General features: G+C 38.0%; 1 protein-coding gene across 1 annotated transcript in view; it reads right to left on the reverse strand.

Moving 5' to 3' along the window:
* Positions 1-21,852, reverse strand: part of PPP1R14D (protein phosphatase 1 regulatory inhibitor subunit 14D) — a 173,321-nt gene extending 151,469 nt beyond the window's left edge. Inside the window, exon 1 of the mRNA XM_044074194.1 lies at positions 21,398-21,852. Within this exon, the coding sequence (XP_043930129.1) occupies positions 21,398-21,580 (183 nt within the window). The 5' untranslated portion in view covers positions 21,581-21,852. The remainder of the gene's footprint in view (positions 1-21,397) is intronic.
* Between the last annotated feature and the right edge of the window lie 285 nt (positions 21,853-22,137).

Consider the following 22,137-nt stretch of genomic DNA (forward strand, 5'->3'; position numbering starts at 1 on the left):
GCAGTCTCGTGAACCACTACTGCACATACAACTTGTGTCCAGATGTCTACAGGACTGGACATCGTGTCGTGCCACAAGTCTGATGTTTACACAAGATGCTTATCCCATGAGGGATGTCCAAAAATTGAACAGACCAATAACCTCCAATAACCTTAGATATTTTTGGATTTACGAAAATGTGATAGGGTTATACATGCAAGGGATACATAGTTTGCAAACCTGAGACTGCCTAGGGTGAGATTGCCTACTAGATATGAGTAGTGGTCACTATGTGCAGATATGGCTGCGCCAAGCTAGCAGCCCGAGTATGGCTGGATTTGGTGGACGTTCAGGAATGGGGGAGGGTTGTTGTGTGCTGTAAAGGGGATGATGGGTATTCAATTATGCATCCAGGTGTGTTGTGGTTGGATGGCTCAGTTCAGGCCAGAACATTATGTGGGTATGTGCCGGTGACGTTTCTGTACATGTGTATCGCACATTTTAACATTCATATGTTTGTGGGATTGTGTTCTACAGTATGGTCTGTCAGGTTGTATTGCAGATGTGTATGTTTGTTCTTTGTGTTTCTTTCTGATTCACCCACTGCTCCCTCGTACACCTCCAGTTCACCTGTTGTGCATCCAACACAGTCTCCCCTTGGCAAATTATTACATTACCCCCCCCCCATATTCCACACACTCCATCCATCCCTTCTCTGGTTGATGGCCTATGGCACGGTCAAGGGAACACATTGCATACACTACATATCTCTGGTACCTGTATGGTTGTGAGGGCTACCCTAGCATTTTTCACCTTCCACATGCTGTACATCACGCACATAGGTACATGCAAATACTTATCTTTCATGACATGGTAGGCAGACCCAGGTAATCTTTGGCCCATCCTGACAAGGATGCCTTGGACTGCGAATGGGCAGATTTTGGGCGAATGCTCTGATCATTGGTAGGGTTGCCACCTTTTCATATGGCCAGGATGGGATATATTCAGGACACACATCAGATTTTACAGGCCAGCACATACCCACGGTCAGTACAACGGATAGTACTTTTGTTTTATGCCTAAATGTAAACTTATTGTTGTAGCAGTTTAGCTGCTTCTTCTGTTTCGTTTACTTGCTTATTCTGTTTCTTGTAACATGTAGGTATTTTACATATGGAAATAAGTACTGTATGTGACTATTACATAAGATTTGGGACATAATTATGTCCTACGAATGCAGGACATTTTACATTTATAATGGTTTTGGTATGGACACAACTGCCCAGAGGGGGACTGTCCCTCACAATGTGGGACAGGTGGTAACCCTGACCATTGGGCTAGGCTTAGCTGTTGGTGGCGTGCTAACACAATGCGTTTCGCTTCCACTTGGTATAACTATTGACACTACAATGGAATACGGGCACGGGGTTTTAAATGTCATTTGTTCGAGGGATGTGGACAAAATATTAAGCTACGTGCATTTCTGTTTGCTTCTTATTTTTGTGTTCACAAAACTGTCTTGCATGCTTTGCATACATTTCAGTATCCACGGATACTGACAGGTGCGATTACTATTAGAGGCAGGCTGTACTATTCAGCATTTTAGGTTGCATGTAAGCAGCCGACATGTCCACAGCTCTTGGACACACCCCCTGCACTCGCACACGTTTCCTATGCACGTGGATGTGGCGGCAGCGAGCCTTCATTAATATGCATATGGTGCTACTGAGCCATCTCTACGCCGCACGGTTGGCGCAAGCCTAACACGGTCCTTGTGCTGAGCTTCATGAATCCTGGGGAAAGTCTATACCGACAATAGAGGTGGAGATGTTAGGAATAGAGTAGAAACTAGGGAACTAGAATGGATTATGAGGCTACGAGCTAACATTGGGGTAGGCCTGAATGACAAAATTAATTTTAAACCCATTCTTCTAAATAGAGATTTAAAGAAATAGTAGGTAGTACCCCCTCCCCCCTTCGACCTTTTATATTTTTTTATACTTTTATATTGTATGTATTAAGTTGTATGATATGATATGCTGTTTCTGTTGTCAAGCTGTTTTTAATTTTAAGCTTTTACAATTTTTCAAACTAGGTATAAAACTTTTTATACTAGGTATTTGGTTTTAAGGATTAATTGGGTAGTTGATGGCAATGATAAGCTTGGTATAAATGCTGTGTTTTACTGTTCTTTGATTGTCTTATGAAGTGGCTGGTGCCACGAAAGCACTCACCTCTTTTACTAATAAAGCTGTTATTCTACATAGCCATGGCTGCTACCTCCTGCTTTGTTGTTTACTGTTCATTTCATTGTTGTTGGAGGTAACTCTTGCCAGCACCATTTGTTTTTTTACTGCGGACATATAGGATACATATATGCAGAACATAAAATATATAGTACAGTATAAAAGAACATTCCAATATAAGTGAGCAGTGAATATATAAAAAGAAAAAGAAAAAGAAAAAAAAAAGAAATTTTTTTAATTTTATATATATATTTTTTTTTCTTTCGTGTTGGGTAGCAAGCATTAGATTCTAAGCAGATTACTGGCAACAGGGCATAGGGAGGAGTCAATTATCCCTAGCAGCGTCCTAGCACCAGCACAGTGATATGGTCTAGCCTGGTGAGTAACATGTGCAGTGCCAATTAGTTATGTAGTGGGTTTTGAGAATTTGTTTTTAAATTGGGAAGTAGAGGTGGTAGAGTTAAGGTGGCTTGGGATTGAGTTCCAGGTTCTAGCAATAGATCAGGCAAAGAGAGATTTACCTGCATCATTTTTGTGTTTGATGACATTTATGTGGTTCTGATGACTTGATCTAAGGGTTCTGATGGTGGTGTAGGGGTGAATTAAGTTTTGAAGTGCTGGGGTCTTATCACAGTGGTAGTAGAGTTTATGTGCTATTTGAGAGTTGGTTGAGTAGGAGTAGTTGAGGTAATTCGAGCCAGTTTAGTTAAGGGCAAGACAGTGATGGGATCTATGAGAGGAATCAGTAGCAAATCTGGCAATCTTGTTGTAGCAGGATTCCAGTTTGTTTAGTTCACTGTGGCGAAGATTAGTTAAGATAGGGGAGGCATAAAGGAGAATGGATAAAATGTGAGTTCTTGCTAAGGTGGCCTTGGTAGGTCTAGTGATGAACTGTCTATTCCTGTAGAGGAGACCAAGCTTTTTGTTGACTTTCTTAATTGCTTTGGCGATATGAATGTCAAATCTTAGATTACTGTCAATTTCAACACATAACAGTTTTGTGTGTGTAGTTGGGTTAATTTGTATGCTGTCTCTAGAAGTTATTGTAAAATCATTATTTATAGGAGGAGCTCTACTAGGGCTAAAGAGAATGAGCTTGTTTTTTTTGGGATTAAGAATAAGTTTTATGTTAGTGAATCATTCCTCAGATAAGGAGAAGTTTGTTTGGGTTATGGCTTTTAGTTCATGTAGGGTGGGGGAGGCACATATAATGGTGGTATTGTCTGTATATTGCACAACTGAGGCAGAGGGTATGGATGAGGCTATTTGGTTAGTAAACAGTGAGAATAACAGAGGTCCTAGGATGGACCTTTGGGGAACACATATGCCTACTGGTAAAAGAGGGAACAGTTTTTCTTGCCATAGAACTGCCTGCTGACGGTCTGTTAGGTAGTTACTGAACTATGATATGGTGGAAGAGCTTATGTTAAGTTTTGTTAGACTTTTTAAGAGCATACCATGGTTCACCATATCGAAGGCTTTTGATAAGTCTAGGAATATTGAGGATACGAATAGGCCATTGTTTCTATGGTGATTGACAGTGTTGTTAAAGGAGAGTAGTGCTGTAGTAGTGCTATGGCAAGGTCTGAAGCCTTGCTGGGTTATGGACAGCAGGTTATTTTTTTGGAGGTACTGCATTAGTTGGGAATGAACCACCATTTCTACTATTTTTGATAAAGGTGATAGGATAACAATAGGGCAATAATAATTTCAAGGGACTTACCCCCTTTGTGCAGAGGTATAATATGTGATATTTTCCAGGTATGAGGTACTTTATGTTCTGATATTGACCTATTTATGAGAATGGACACTGGGTAGGCTATAGCTTCAGCACTTATTTGAAGGAAGTCTGCAGGTAGATTGTCAGCCACCAATGTGGTTGGTTTCAGCTTCTTGAGAAGTTTATCAATAGTTTTGGTAGGGACTGGTTCCAGGGAGAAACTGGGGGAGTTGTTTGTTATACTGGTGTGGATTGGGGTCTCTGGGTGTTGGCTAGGGCTTGGACTGTTTCAGCAAAATATTTGTTGAATTGGGTGGGGATATTTTCATGGTTATTTGGTAGAAAAGGGTTAGGAGTGGTAGATTTTCCCGGGTGCAGTAAAGTGTTTATGTTGGCCCAGAATGTTTGAGGGTTTTTGGAGTATTTTTCCTGCATGGTTGTATGATAGTTAGTTTTGTCATGTTGTACTAGTCTTTTAGCTTTGTTGTGTAGTTCCAGATAAGTTTGTCTTGTAATGCTGGTTTCTTGTTTCTGGAATTGTGTCCATGCTCTGTCCCTTTCCTTCGATATGGTTTTAGTATCTTTAGTTAGCCATGGGGCATAGTTAGTTCTGATTCTAATGGTTCTGGGGGGGGGTGCATGACAGTTTAAGAAGGTTAAGTTGAAGTACTGCACAGCATCATCAAGAGGTAATAGTTTTAAGGGAGTCCAGCTGGAACATGTTAGTGAATTGATTAAGTCTATAGCTCTGAAGGACTTTTTGTTATGTATTACTCTGAGGATAGGTTGTTTAATGTGGTGGGATCGATTCCTTATTAAGTAGGTTGCTTGATGATCACTGAAACTGTCAGGGAGACAGCCTGAATGTTGATCTAGAGTGGGGTCTGATAGCAGTATCCAGTCTAAGATAGATTGGCGTTTGGAGGTTTTGTCAGTTCCAGTGGGGTCAGTAATAATTTGGTTAAACCCATGGAGGTTTATATGGGTGGAAGGATTATTGCTGGAACAGTCAGACCAGTCAATGTTAAAATTATCTAACATTATAGTTTCATGAGGAAGGGAGGATGACATCCAGTTTAGTAGGTTTTCAAGTATGGTAGTATTATTGCTTGGTGGGATATAACCACCTGCAATTATAATGTGTTTGTTGGAGTTGAGTTTTAATTTGCCTAGAATTAGTTCTATGTCTTTTACTTCTTGGGAGTTACACTCAAGTTGTTCAAAAGTGAGGTGGTTTTGGAAAGGTATTGCCACACCGCCTCCTTTTTTACTTGTTCTGTCTCTACGTATGATGCTGTAGCCAGGGGCACTGATTTCATTAAAATGGTGCTCAGGTTTAAGCCATGATTCTGTTAGCACCACAACATTTGGCTTGTATAGAGCTAGTAGGGCATGAAGGTCCTGGGTTTTGTTGCGAATGCTTCTTATATTGATGTTTAAAAGGAGTAGAGATGAGGATGGCCTTAGATATAGTGGATTTGGTTGCTGAATGGTACTGTGGGAAGTACTGTTGGGTCCTGGGTTAGGATGAATGTCCCCGCAGCAAGTAAGGTTTTGGAGGAGGTATAGATAGAGCTTGTTAAGTTTGTGAAATATCCTAGTCTGTTTCTGGGAGTCTGGGGTACTGGTCTTATACTTTAGGGTATTGTAAAGTGAGATGAGAGATTGGGTGGAGGAAAGGTTGTAGGGTGATGTAGGGAAATGTTCTTCCTTTCTAGGACTAGTTGTGGAATCTGTTTGCTATGGTGGAGTAGAGGTGGCATTAAGGTGTATGTGGTAGGAGGAGAGGAGTGACAGAAGAAGGAGAGAGAAGATGGTTGATGAGGAATATAATACTTTTAGTAGGTGGGAGAAGTGTATATAAGACATGTTGTTGAGTTAGAGGAGTAGGTAGGTTTTTGTAGGAGTGATATTAATATTCAAAGTTACTACGTCATTCGACCATGGGGAGGACATGCAGACTCTACACAGAAGGCGCTCCAGCCAAGAATCGAACGGAGAGAACCTCTTGCTGTGACGTGACAATGCTAACCGCTGCACCACTGTGGCCTACTGATGTATAACGAACAGTACTTTACTTAAATTATTGGCTGTCTGACATTGTATTGAAGCTCTGAGTATAAAACAGGGGATTTTCCTTTACAATGTAGGATAATCCATTTGGAATGTTCAAAGAATAATTGACTGCATTAGACCAGATAGCAACTGTTAGTTTTGAGAGTTAAAGATTTGCTGGCTGGAGACTGTTAGAGAAGTAAATGGATGAATGAAATGTTATGAGGATACCTGAGCATAACATTATGTTTGGTTGGGGAGCATGTACTGGATTCCAAATATATGTCACTAGGTAAAGAATATTACATGATTTTGAGACAGGAGGGAGGGAGCATCTGCTCATCATTTTATTTGTACTGAGCTGGAAGTATTAAAATATCAAATGTATATAGTTATTAACCAGTGGCCATTAAGATCATACTATTTTGAGAGATGTTCTTTGGTAGACAGTTATATGTACTTTCCAGTAGAAAAGTTCTGTTGGTTAATGTTTGGATGTTCTGAGCAGCAGGCCCAACATAATTATAACAGCAAGGTTTTAGAAGAGACGGAGGAAGGTGGATACAGAAATTGTGACTTTTACATGATGATAACATTTTACCTAAGCTTTGGATTTTTAGGCGTAGGAGATGGTGAATTCCTTATGCAATTGTTATATCATAATTAGTGGAATTAGAAAGGCTGGTAGCAACTAGGCTAGCAGAAGGGTAACCAGCATGATGTTGCCTTTAGATAATCTTTCAGGTAGTGTATGCCTAGTAGCTTGGGTAAGGAGGGTGGGACACTGATAAATGCAAACAGGCATGATAGATGTACTTTTCACTTGTAAAATTTTTGGCATTGTCTGTGTGAATGTTGAATATTTAGTGAGATAGCACTGTTAGTATATACGTTCGAAATATGTCATATATCAGAAGGACTATAATTATGGGACTTTTGTTGTTGTCAGTTGATGATCTGGGAATGTAACTTATTTTGCTTAAGAACTTTTCAATAAAGATGAGATGAAAAAAAAACATTTCTAGGTTTCTAAGTCTGGAAACCAGAATGGCAACAAGTAAGGATGTGGTTAAAGTGTAGCTTGAATGTGTCCTTCTCCTTGTTTCTTTAACTGCTCTAAGAACCACTTTGTCTTGCAAAACCTATTAAATAAGACTATAAAGTTAATTGCTTCCCGTTAGGGAGAATCACTGATTTATTCTTTAAAAAAGATGGCTTCCTGTGCACCAACTAGCAGTCTGATGTGGACAGTAGTCTCCTTGTTTTTAAACTTTACTATATAAGTTAATGCCCAAACATTAACCAGCAAACTTATAGTTTCATAGTTTAGTACAAGGCTAACTGCTTTTGTGGGCCATTTTAAGCCTAGCCAATTACCCCAAGTGAGAATCAAGCCCTGCACCTTGTGTTTGTAAGATAAACACCTTAACCATTATGCCAACCTTCCACAACACATCACCAAACAATTCAGAGACCTAGAACATGTACTTTAATGCAATGTATGTTGTAACCCTATTTCAACATAAAGGCCAGTCTTATAAACCATAGTAATGCCTTCTGGCATTTCTCCAGGATTGTTCTAATTATGGTTCTTGACATCAATTTTTATATGAACATACTTACATTAATAACTGCAGAACCATGCCACATACTGGCTGTTGGAACATAACAGATTAAAACTTATATGATGGGTAACACAGCTGCCAATAATATTTGTCATTTCTAGAACAGCTAAAGAGATATTAAGTGATTTTATATACATAATTATACAAATGTCATAATTTTCATATTTTTCTAATTATCTTAAAAGCCAGACAGCCTAGATGGAACTGCCTGGCCATATATGAATGTTACTAAATGGGTGAATAAAACTGCTACTGGTGTCCATGTGTTATTCAAACGTTTACCATGCATTCTACGGCACATTACAAAATCAATATTAATGTCTTTTTTTGTGACTTACAAAATTAATTTTAATACTTTGGATCAAATGAATTATACCACTGTGAAGATTAACTTGAGCTGAACAGTTCTGTAGAAACAGTTGTGATACTAGAAATATGAATGATTGTATTGTGAGGTTATAACTTGATGTTTTGAAGGGCTCTGGTTTCAGTGACTGGAAACTAGAATGCGACTTTCCACAGCTCCTGAGTTGGCTACTACTGAGAAGACAATGATTTGTATTGGTTTGTTTTCATTTATGTAACTGTATGATTGCTTGTGTAGTAAGTGATGGTTTAATGAAGATGTTTCTTGTTTAAAAAAAACAAGAACTGAATAATTTATCTAATATTGCTTAGGTTATATGATATATAGCAATATATGTGAAGTATAATGTTTGTTATGTTAATATAGTTTGATTACTTTTATATGAATGTACATTTGTCTCTGCCACAAGTGATAATTCAATAAAGGTGTTTGAAAAAGGAAATAAATCTTGATGAAGTTCATGGCTTTTCTCACCTTTACTCCTTCTGAAACAATCCACTCCTCTTCCTTAAAGGACTCCATGAGAGCTTCTCACTATGTTAAAGACTCACTGTCCAAAACCCAACTCATTCACTTGAGATGAGGGCATCTTCATGTTTGCCAAATGTATTAAACATAACAGAAGTTAAAATATAACACTAGTGAAAACGTACTCAGAACTACTTCTGGAGTTTTGCAATGGGTGTACTCCCACATCCTAGCTAAAACATTCAGGTCTGAACGTGTGCAACCAAGGGGACATGGGATGGGTTTCTGGCTAAATTAAATATTTTCTTAACTCCAAGGCTCTGCAGCTACATTGAGCTACAGAGGGGCTTGATCCTTTACAAATCTTAGCTAAATATCTGATATTTCTTTAGTTTTTAAAGCTAAATTATAACTTTCTGGACACATAAGAATCACACTCATAAGTGCTGAAGTGAAGCCGTACTTCACAAATCTTTAATACATATGCAGCATTTCAAAAACCTTCTGCACAACAAACATGCAGCAATTTTATCATACCTATGTTTAACTACATTGTCTTTTGTTAAAAATTCAACAAGTATTCAGTGAATTTTCCCTGCTGTCTTCCAAGGTTAGCAATATGAACTTGTCCAGCATCAACTTGAGACATGGGATTATGAAGCCTGCAAAGCAGCTAATCAGGAAAAAAGTGTGTGACCACTGCCTCAAATATAGTCAGGCTCACATGTTTTTGATAGGGGTGCCAGGTGAGAAAACTGGATCTAGATAAAGGGTGTAGCGGGGGGTTGCTGTAACAGGGCAGACATCAGCATACAGACCATCTAAGTCCCAAATGTTTCCACTGCAAAACAAAAGAGAAACTTCCAGAGTGAACCTGTTGGCTGAAACAACAAAACGTTCAGCATAAAAAGACATAAACTGTTACACTGTACACGTCATATGGAGCTAAAATTGTCAACTTTAGTGACAGACAATAGCATGGACAGATGACTGCAAGTCAAACAGGTCAAATGAGTTGCATAACTTCAAAACGTCATTCAAAATCTCTGCATTTCATTAGGAAAAGATGCTATATGAATTGCAAAGGATGTTGATCTCTGCTCAAGCCTTATGGTGGAGTCTGTCATCAATCAATGAAGCTGGAGACATCAGCTCTCTTACATTCTGCTGAGATACTTAGAGAAATTGCTGAGCCCAAGGACTATAAAACTGAGAGGAAGGTGTCAGTTCCTTTTTGAGAGCAGCTTGGAAAAACTGCATACCAGAAAAGGCCAACTTTAGTGCTTGAAGGCAATATTAAATGGAAGAAGAGTAAGATTCTCAGAGCAGAACAGGCTGCAGATGTTGGTTGGATTTCTTACTTGAAACTACAAATTAATTTCAGTCAATGCACCTGTCAAGATCACCTATTTCTATGTCTTAAAGCCATGTCACATTGAGGTAAGGAATGATCTGTAGGCCATTTTAAACCATGGCTGGATTGTATAGTTCACATCCTTTTATTTTACCCAGTAGTGAGATGGCAGTTCAAGGCTTTGATGTAATTGCAAAGATTTAACTCAGAAGCGTTTTGCTATCTTTCACAAAAGGCCCAGAATTCAAGGCATATTTGATAGTTTAAGATGAATTTTATGATTTTCAGGCAAGATAAAAAAAGTTTATCATCAAGAATTTGTGAAAAACTCCAGCCAGTCTAGTTCTGGTAAGGGTCAAGGTGGTAGCAGGCTGAGTAGGGTAGACCAAATTTCTCTATCTCCAGCAACAGTCACCAGCTCATCTGTTCAATCACCAGCTGTTCTCAGGTGGGTTCAGAGATAAGATTTCTCCAATATGTTCTAGGTCTGCCCTGACCCTCCTTCTGTGGTGCCATGTTTAGTACTCTTTATGACGAAAGGATGTAATACCAACACAGCTAGCTGGTATTTTGTAAGTAAGTATATGTCATTTGTGAATATCAAACTAATTTATATAAGATGCTTGTATTACAAATGTATTAGAACTGTATGTCATGTGTACATCAAACTGCTCTGTACAGATGTATGTGATGAAAAGGTATTTGAAGAGTACTATGTTTGAAATGTAACTACAGTATGCCCTACTGGAAGAGAACAAAAATGTACCTGCACTATTGTAACTGTTTAAATGTATATGCTTAACAAAGGAAACTGGAAGGTTAATCTCAGTCCAGCAAACTTTAGAAAAATATCTGAAATTAAATTACTTTATAGGCTAGGCCATAAAAGAGGCTATCTGGCAGGTTTCAATGCAGCTATAGACACAAAATTTGTACTAGGAAGATTTCTGTATTGTCTTTGGAGTGAACTAATAGCTACTTTAGAAGCATGAAGGAATGCAATTGTTTTATGACTTCTAGCATCTGCCAAAGATCTCAGCAAAAACCCTTGTTTGTGTATTTTTACAGGAAGATGCTAAATGCTGCCAGCTTGTAACAGTGGGGATATTGCCTGGGAACTAGAAGTCGGATGACAAGAAATTATGTCATTCTGCAAGCTAGCCCAGCAGTAATATTTTAGATATTATTTTGAGAAGTCTCTCAGGGAGACAGGACATTCTGCATTCTGCCTTGGATGTGAAAACAACAACATCAAGAAAACCATTCAACACATCTGCCTTGCTCTATAAGTAAGTTACTAGGGAATAGTATAATTCTCTTAGATTCATTTAGGAATATAATGAAGCTTAGTTTAGATATTATTTTTATTTGTTTATTTATTTGAGCCTGTCCTGCAATGTTGTTTTAAATATTTCCTGTGATTCTGAACTTTGCTGTCACTGTGAATATATATTTAGTATTGTCTTGTTCTTTTATTATTAAATATATTTAAACATTTCATTGTAGTTTATCTGTGTAGAGATATTTAAGTGTTAAGAATACTTTATATTTATTTGATGACACTGTGTGGGCCACTCCTAACAGCCTTGCTCACGGTCAGACTACCATTTATATTAATATTAATATTTCACAGTAAGCTTGGACACCCTTTGGTAAGGGCCTTATGTCCATATGTTAGGTAGCTGGCAGGAGTGATTGGTGGCAGTGGCCTTTCTCTTTATAGTCCTGGGCGGAGGCGCTAGCTATTAAACCTGGTGTGTGTGGTGTGTGTGTGTGTGTGTGTGTGTGTGTGTGTGTGTGTGTAAATCAAACCTCAGATAGTGTGTGTGTCAGCTACTTGGGCAGGGACATGAAGCACTGGTTGGACAGGGAGGATGCTGGAGGTCTTGGCTTGGTCACTCAGCTGAGATCTCAACTCTATAGCTGTGCCAGTGGGGAGTCTTATTGGGGATCTGGAGAAAGAGGGAGAAACCAGCCCTGGACTGACTGTGGTCTCTGTGTGCTCTTAAGGGAAATTGCACTTGATGCAGAGAGCTGAACCTGGAAATACTGTGTGTGTACCTGTTATCCTGTCAGTGAACATCCACAACTGTTGCCAGTAGTGAGGATTGAGGCTCCTTGATTACTGTTCCATTGGTGGGGCATCACACTCCTCTTGAGAGAGGTATCTTGTGGACATTGGGTCACACTCTTGAGATGCACAAACCACCTCTAATAATGCCTGTGAGCACATAAGAGCAGTGACTATTCTCCAATGTTCTCCAAGGTCCTCTCTGATTACTGACCACCTTATTCTGTCATGGATCTTAAGGCCAGCTACTCTGTGATGGATCCTCATTTCTGCTGCATGTATGACATTATACATACATGCAGCAGAAATGAGGATCCATCACAGCTACTCTGTGATGGATCCTCATTTCTGCTGCATGTATGTATAATGTCATACTTTTAGTCACTGCCCAAAACTTAAAAACAATGGTAAGGATGGGAATATAAAATGACCAGTAAGTTGAGAGTTTTGTCCTATAGCTCAGCTGTATTTTTATCACCACACTCCTGTACAACACTTGAATTGCTACTGCTTCACCCATCCAGTGGTCAGTTTCCTGATCCGTTATATGATCACTCCTTTACTAGACTCCAAGAAGCTTAAACTTCTCTGCCTGAGGTATCTATATCCCCCTTTCATGCAGACCACAATCTACTTTTTTTCCTGGAGAGAAGCATGACCTACTTATCGTAGTTATGTATTTTGTAATAAATGTAATTTAAGCAGTGTTGCTAAGAGACTTCTTAACTCCCTTTAGATAATCATGCATTAACTGTATAAAATCCAGTAACAGTTGATGTTAGCCTGCAAACCTGTGCCTAATTGCTTTGCAGGGTCTACAATCAATGCAAATCAGCTAAGAGAAATCCCAAAGCATTATTGTTTCAAAGTGAGTACATGCTTAAATAAGCTTTTTCCCTCAATAAATAATACCTGGATATTTTAATATTGCTTTGTAAAACTATAAATTACACATTTTGTAGCTTGAGCTACTTCTACATGTTACCTGTACTCAGCATCAATCAAGAGTCTACCTTACAGTTTTCCCAATATCACCAGCACACTATACACAGCTTATACTGTTTTTACAGGAGGACATTTATGATCCAGTACATTAAATAAAAGTTATAAGAAGATTTTGCCCAGATATGGAATTGGCTGACTTTCAAGAATCTATTAATAGCCAAAGGTCTCACATGGGCTCAGCTTCTAAACATCAGAGATCCAGAAGAAATCTCTAGTCTCCCAACTAAACTACAAAGCTATCAGGGTATCCTGTTAGATAACAAGTGTTCCTTTGGCATATATGTAAATCAACAGACTGACAAAGTTCTAAAGCAACTAAAAGTATCACATAAAATCTCCTACCTGCTACTGAAGCTCGGGCATCACCAATGGCCTCATTCTACATCCTGAGTATGGTCTACCACTAGTATGTCTAAATTCACAAGAAAATATTAACACCCTTCATACAGTCACGTACAAAATGATCAGATTTGTTCATGTATCATTTAACAGAACACTACTGTGGTATCAAACAGAAAACCAAATGGTAACCATTTCAGGTAAGAGCACTTTTTTATTAAATACTCTAACCTACACGCTACTAAATGAAAACTACTGTCAGCCTTTAAAAACATACCACTACTCAGAAGCCCCTAGTTTAACTCAAGAAGTCAAGACACCCTAGAGCTGCAAAGACTCCCATATACAATGACAAAGGCAGAAAGAAACTTGTACAAAACTGCCCATGTAGGACAGAATACTGTCACTCAACATACAAAATGCTGGGAAAGTAACTCTTCTTCAAAAGCCACTGAAAACACACCTAACTAGCAGATATAAGTGCAATTGTTATAGGAACCTGGTTACATTTAGGGAACTGGTTCCTAGGCTGTCCAATTAAAAATCATATTATGCTGAGCAATGTGCAGCTGTAATGATGCAGAGAGACAGCTATGCAACCAATATAAATATATAAATAAATAGCGTTACTATGCTTGTATACAGCGCAGTGGAAGAGCACAATAACAGTAGTTACTAAACTTTATTAGTATCCTTACACAGACTGCAGCAGTTTGTCTAAGTAACATTCATGTATAATCACAACTGTAGTATTGAACTGTAAATGCTGCTTATAATGTAACCTGAATGTAAATGTTTTGCATGTAAATCAGAAAGTAATATGTTTGTAAATGCTATTTTGAAAAGTTGTTACTGCTTTTTGGCCTGGATTGCAGCAGAAAATGATCTTTGGACCTGTTTGTTAACAGGTCAACAACGTTAACTAACTAATTAACTAAATACATAAACAGATAAATGAGCGAATGAGTAAATAAATAAGAAAGACGAGTCAAAAATTCATGTATCTGGTGAAAATATTTTTTTTGGAAATAAGGATAGGAATAAACACATATATAGCTGTTAAATTATTGGTGCAGAGGATTATGATTGCATGTTGTAGTTTAATTCCCTTCGCCTTCATTTGGCTACTGTGTGACTATGAGCAAGTCACTTAACCAGACAGTCCTCCTAGGCAGAATATGAAAAAGGTAAATGTAGGTCAGTGCCGTACCCTAATTACAAAACAAGCAAACAAACAAATAAATAAAAGAAGGCAACCCATGCTGTCACAAACAGGGGGAATAAGTAATACATTTCTGATTTTAAATTTACTATCCACATGTAAACAATCGTCACATCAGGTAGGGTATCTGCATAGTACAAAGAACCCATTCTCTATACCATACCTAACTCCATAGTAGGGAGGGGGAGTTCTGCCTAGTGAAGGACAAGAACATGCTGTTTGCTTGGGGGCTAGGTGATCCGTGTGGCATGCAAGGGGCTTCAGGCACCCCAAAGTGAGTGAGCTTAAGGGATTAGGGTAAGCAATAAAATAAGAAAAATCATCTTTAAAATCAACTCATTTCAGGGGTAGCTTACAAAAGAAACTGTCTCTCAAAAGGTGAGCTATGATTCCAGGAGGGAAACCATAGCAGAAAAGCAGGAAGCAAAAACACCAGTAATTCAATATTTCTTGGATGAATAGAATATGGTCAAGCAAAAATGTATGTCTCTGAGTATAAATCTAGCTAGATTTCAAAACAATGAAAGGAAATCATTAAAAACGAGGTAAGGGTGTGCCATATGTAAAATCTAAGGTTGAAGGCAAGAAATTCTATCAGGAGGTATAACAATTTGCTACGGTAGTGGCAGCAGACTGAAAGTATGTGTACTGCTACTAATGTCTGTAACAGTTATTTTGCATAAAATAATACCAGGTGTTTAAGCACGCCTTCTTGCCAGGATAGCCAGCAGCCTTACCCCTCATTACTCTTTAGCCCCCACACTTTTCCCTCTTGTATTCTCCTTATTTATCTCTAAGATTTTCCCTCCCCACTCCCGGACCTGCTATCTCCCTTGAGGAGCTACTGCTGCAATATAGGGTTTACCCACTAGATGGCACCCTTTTCCTAGTTTTTCCTTCCTTTAACATTGATCCTATTGTCTTAGACCAGAGCTCACAGGCATCTATTTTCTTTTCTTGCTTATGCTGCAGTCCCACTCTACCCTTCCAACCCTTCCAAAGTCTTTGTTAATCAATCTACTACTCTCTCCACTATTACTACTATTAAGTTTCTTATCTCCTTACTTATCTCCACCCACACTCACTGACAGCAGTCAGCACTCCACTGATTGATCTCCTTCATCTTCTTCCTTCCCTTGGCTCTACCAACCCCAATTCCCACCCACCCCAGCACTCCTACTTTTATTCGCCCCCCCAACCACACCCTCATTCCTTACAGCCAATCACAAAGTCCAAATCGCTTAAATGCCAATACCTAGTACACACCCAGTTCATACATTAACTACCATTTCCTACCTCCAAATACTTCCACAATGCCATCGGTATCTACTATTTCACACCTGAAGTTTCTACTCTTATTTTCACTCCTACGTTTGTTAACTATACCTTATCAATCTAACTTCTGTGAACACCTCATATACCTAGGATTCCACCACCCCACTAAGCAAACCTCCACACCAACCTTTCCAGTCTCTCAAAACCATAATAGCATACCCTGCACATCTAACAACCTACTAGCAAAATATCACAGACTGACTCATATCAGGTATAATAACCCAAAAGCAAATAATATCAGAACATAACATGTATACTCCTAAAACTAACATTTAAAATAAAATACCACTCCTTAATAGATGGAGACATACATCCAAATCCCAGCCCAAATTCTGTCAATTCTCCAGAGCTCCTTAGCCCAGCCCTCTCACATACACAGATCCTCAGCAGACCCCCTAACTCACTACTGATTGCTCATCTCATCATTCAGAGTATAAATAATAAGGTTTCCCACCTACATGATCTCTTGGATGTTCATTCATTTGACATCCTATGCCTCACTGAAACTTGGCTAAAACCAGCAACTCATGACAATGAAGTCATACCACCCGGATAAAATATCTCCAAATACTCCAAAATACTCCAAATCACCTTTAGATAGTAATGCCAAGTTCATTATTTCCAAGGTTCAGCTCAATAAATGTAAAGCCATCTATATCATCTCTCTCTAACTTCCCCCAGGTAATAATACTAATACCCTTGAAGGCATCCTAAGCTGGCTGTCCACTAACTATCCCCAAGAAACCATAGTCCTCGTGATTTTAATATCAATTGGAATAACTGTACCTCTGAACAACCTACTACCCACATTAATCTATATGGTTTTACTCAAACCATTACCTCCCCCAAAAGGACCAGCAAACCCAACAACAAAGACAGTACTTTACACTGGATTCTTATTAACAGTCATTACCAAATATACAAGGTAGGGACCCTCCCTGATGATCTAAGTGACCACTCTATCATCTTTACAATCAGGCATAAGACTGACATTCCTAAACTATCCACCTATAAGACAGTAAGGAGCAACAAAAATGTCAACCCTGACATCTTCCAAAGTGAACTTAGGGCATGTGATTGGTCAGCCATAAAACATCTTCCACTGAAGGAAGCAGTAAAATACTTTTACACTAAATTCGTAGCCATTTTAGACTGCCATGCACCAATACGTAGTATTAGAACTAAGATTAAACCAGCCCCATGGATCTCAAAAGTAACCAAACAAAAAATCCTACTTAGAAATAAAGTCTGGGCCAAATGGCATACTGCAAAAAGCCGTGCAGATCATGTAAAATTTTAGACAGTTAAGAAATTATACCAAAGAAGCCATTCTTTTAGATAAAAGAAACTTTTACTATCAACTCCAGCAAACCCACCACAACAAACCTCAAATGTTTTGGGCAGGCATCAATAAACTTTTACACCCTGGTTGTTCTGTCACACCAACCCCATCAGGCACTAACCATGATAATCTCAAACAAATTGCCATTAAAAATAACATTTAGCCATGTCTACTTCTATCACCTTGCCTCTAACACGCCTTTAATCACTGTGACAACTGAACCTCTTATCACAGTCCCCAGTACAATCTATTCTGCTGAATTCAGTTTGCCAAGTCCTCTTGGCTTAAATTAGACCCTCTTCAACCAAAATGTTAAACAACAGACACAGAGGCAGAGAAATGTTCCCTGCTTTTCTTAGCATTAATTCATGGCACAGCATACCCCTCAGTATCTAAAACACTGTATTTTGATATGCTCCCCCTGATCAGCAGTCATAAAATAGACACTGCTAGTAGTTGAGCATAAATGCTCATAAATAACTCACTCCTGCAACAGGGTCTTTATTGTCTGTCCTTACTCCTGCATCCCTTTCTTTAACTCTTTCTTACTACATTCACAGGTGCCTATCTATCCAGTAAAGCTATTTTACTTTCTTTAATGCTCCATAATGTAGTTTATTTTATTTTTAAAGCCACATATTTCATCTTGCTAACACTGTCTAGGTAATCCAGTCTAAGTTTTTTATATTAGCTATTTTACTGAATACTTGTTCTTGTCATCTGATCTGATTAGTTTTTGTTTCACTGTACGTGACAGTTGTAATTTGTCATGCCTTAGGCATGATAGCCATATGTTTGTCTTGAGTAGACTCATTGAGAGTCCCTCTCACAAATACTCTTACTGATGCCGATGCATCTTTCACACAGAACAAATAAATAATCTTCACCTTGATCCTGTCTTGTTAAGCACTCTTGATCCATTGAAACATTACATTTTTTTGTTTGTTAACAGTGAGGTAAACAAACTCTTTTCCAGTTAAGATTTAGGCCAAGAGGCACCGTTATAATGCAAGACAATGGAAACAGTTATGACATAATTGAGAATATACAAGCCGAATATTGCAAGCACAACACAAGCATAACCATCTCTTAGACAGTAGCCTTATAAATATGAAACACAAACATCAAGTTAGAACAAATGATATCGTATGTGAAATATTTGAGGTATACAGGTTAAGGTATAAGCTTATATATAAAAGCTTTAAAAACTTGCAACATATCTGCATGCCAGGTCAGTACAATATAGTAGCTTGGTGTCTACCTTTCCAACTAAACCTTATCTTTACATCCTATAAACTTACTGAGTGTACAATTTCCCTGCCCCTTTCTGATGACATCATCATGCTTCTTCCGAGAGCTCACGTTCCCTGAGGTACGACCTTTGTAAATGAACTAACAAGCTCAAAGGTCACTGTGCAACAATAATTATAGAAATAAATAAAAAATCAGATAAGCAAACTATCTCAGAGTCAGTTGAGAACTTATATGAGATGCTGCTAACTAAAGAAAACACTGATTCAGAACAAGACGCCTCATTTTGAAAATAAATATTAACTAATTATACAGTATAACTGCATAGTCTCGAATATGAGCACATAGCTAATGTTTTACCATATGCATCATTCTGAAGTTTAGTTTTATAGGACTTGGCTCAAAGTTTATTTGTAAGCTATTTAAATCCTATCAGTTGCTACATTTTTCTGTAGCGGTATTCCAAACTGTGTCAGCATAATGCATTATTTGTTAACACCTTTAACACAGCACAAAACCTGTCAAAGGTATTTTATAAACTGTAATATCACAATACAAATTTATATATATCGTTGAGAAAGAGAAGATCAGTGTGTAGTATAGCATTCCTATCTTTTTATTAGAAATTAAAAAAGAAGGAAAGAAAAAAAGAAAAATCTCTCACCAGGAGATGTTTGTACTCTGTTTTTATTATAATGTGCTGGGGTTTAGCTTTATCTTGCTCTGCACAGAGGAAAATAAACTTTTACAACTCAGAGAGAAGAGCTTCCCACTTCACCTGCCAAATACAAGCTAAACTTTTAAAATATTACCTTAGTCTTCTGACAACCCATAAAAAATCCTTAGGAAATCCAAGTGTGTACTTGCAAGGTCATCCAACAGCACTTCTGAAATTCAATACACGACACACCTAAAGGTTGCAGAAACCAAGCACATTTCTTCCAGTATAATAAAAACATTTCTTCCCCCAGAATACATGTCATTTAAAAATGTAAAAATAAATAAATAAATAAAAACATTAAAAAAATGCTGAAATTTGACATGGAGAGGACTCTGCTGCAAGCTATGAGGACTAATATTTGAGCCTCTGGAGAATCTCTTGTAATTTTTTACAAATTTCTTGTACATTTTTTTCTTGTATTTTTTTTACATTTAAATTATCGATAACTTTCGAAAATTAAACAAAACATATATAAGTGCTTTCAAGTTTGTAAAGCAGAGCTCTGGAGAATCTTGTCATACACTGTTTCATGATCATTAAATTTTTATGACTACATTGTTTTACAAGAGACCATTCAGAGGAGCTTTCAGATGACTTATCAAATTTTTGTGGCACTAATATAATTTCTAGACTGGCATTATTGCCAGCTGAGCCAACCATTTGTTTTTACTATGGATTTATTTATTTATTTGTTGGCAATTGAGATATGATTGGACATTACAGTTACAAGATATTGGTGGCCCAGCAGTTGAAACCACTGATGAAGCTTCACATTTACAGAAGAAACTCACTTACTTATTTACTGGAAAATAAATAGCTGCTTGAGAAATGCTGTGCCAAATAAGACTCAACAGCAAGCATTTGAATTGCATTCCTTGTAGAAATGAGAGTCTAGCATATTCATTCCACTTAACAGATTTGTCGTAAATAGTATTGCTAAATGTCAAAAGTGCTGCCTTGCTTTGAACTCCATGAAAGTGGTGATTTTCTTTTTCTCCTCTCACTAGTCTGTGATGTATCATATTTTGTGTGTTCTGAGCCATGTTGCACTATTGCAAACAGCAGAACCACATTGTATGCCAGTTTGTTGCAAGCATACCCAGTTATGCACATGTTTGGAGCTAATTTAGCCTTGCTAATCCAGCTGCCAGTATGTTTTGGAATGTTGCAGGAAACAAGAGTTCACAGCAAAAACACATATTAACTAAAAAACTATACAATGAAAGCACTGCAGCTGAAAACTTTACCAGGGACCAAGTACTATGAAGTGCCAGCACTAACAAATATACCACCATGACACCACATACATGACATTACATGAACATTAATTTAAGAATGACAGCAACAGAACATTTTGTTTTGATGGCTTTCAGATTAGAGTTCCAATATAAATAAGCCAAAGCAGCACGTATTAGGCTACCCCTCAGCACACGTAAACATGCATGTGTCTTTTGGCCCCATCTCTGAGATAACTTGCACTGGTTGCTCTGAAATGGAGTGTATTGCCTATTAAGAGAGGAAATGGCTTCCATTTTGGAACATATATTAGCTAAAAACATTACCTCTGAAAAAGGGAAGGAAATTCTGTCTAGCTAGTCTTATCTGACTGTAATAGGTGCACCCTTAATATAAGATACATACTAAAAGGAATACCACAAGTGCATGTTACAAAATCTATTTCACAATATCTCAATATTACGTCTCAGATACTTCAAATATTCATGTCAGATTGCTAAGGAACAGACAATATTAAATCTGTACTTTAGCAGTATACAGAGTAAGCCTTTTATTATTTCTTTGTACTCCCTGACAGGTACAATGATTTAAGTCCTTTGTTATGCCTGGATGCATATTTGTCTTTGTCAAATAAGACAAATTTAGAAGTGAGTTTCTGGCTATGGGATCCTTAAGTTCCAGAGAGTGATTAGACTATGGATCACTGGTTAAAATCTGAAGGATGTTAGTTAATAATTTGTCTTTGTTTAGTCATTGGGATTACCTAAAGCGGGTACTCAGTATTTAAATTACTGGAGAGTCTTGCATTTGGCAGCTTTTATACTTCAGAGAACTGAAGAATAGGTGACAAGGTAACAAACTGCGCTTCCTGTTTAACAAACTAATAAAGTGATCAATAGACAGTCCTGTCTGTTGCCACGGTTTCCTTGCCCCTACTTGCAACCATGATGCTAATACCTGTAGGTAACAAAAGTTACTTTAAAGTGCATAGAAGCATTATTCCAAAGTCTCCTCTTTACTCGTGTCACTGTCTGTTGACAGCACGCTGAAATGTTACTTACTTCACAGTCGTATAGTATGATCAACTGTCCTTCGATCCACTCCTCAAGATCCAGTCGTCTCTGCAGGTCCTTACGGTTATATTTCACAGTTAGCTTGCCAAGTCGTTTGTGAGAATTTTCTTCATCAGGTTTCTCTGGGGCTTGGATCACAACCCGAGGCCGGGTACTAGGTTTTGACTCCATGTCCTTTTCAACCCCAGTGATCAAAAATAGAAAGTCTTGTTTGTTTATTGCAAAAATGCTGCACTTGTCCTTGGAAAGTTCTATGGCACTGGATGCTTCTCTCTTTCACTTTTTTGTTTCTTTATTCCTTCTCTGCTGTATGTAATAAAAGCTGCATTTGACTGACAACAGAGAGTGAGCAGGAAGTACTGATGATCTTAAAGAGAGAGAGAAACTGTGAGTGTGTTATGTGTGTGCCTGTGGGAAAGACAGAAGGAGAGAGAGAGAGAGAGAGAGAGAGAGAGACAGAGCTCTCAAGGCACAAGGAAAAAGAGACAGGAGCTGAATAATTTCTATGTTTCTGGTACATTCTTTGCTAAAACAATTGTGCAAGTGGTAAACAAAAAGTATGTGAGTTCTGAGCCCTTAATATAAAACAGCACAGAACAGAGTTTAAATTGCAACAGTCTTTTTTCTCTGTTGGGTAGTATTTTCACTGCCATATGAAATTTAATAACTGTCCATCTATGAGGGTTCTAAAACATTAATTTTCCCAGGCACAGATAAAAAAATATAAA

This window comes from Protopterus annectens, chromosome 6.part0 (assembly GCF_019279795.1).
Source record: "Protopterus annectens isolate FY-2018-M chromosome 6.part0, PAN1.0, whole genome shotgun sequence".
NCBI classification, from domain to species: Eukaryota; Metazoa; Chordata; order Ceratodontiformes; family Protopteridae; genus Protopterus; species Protopterus annectens.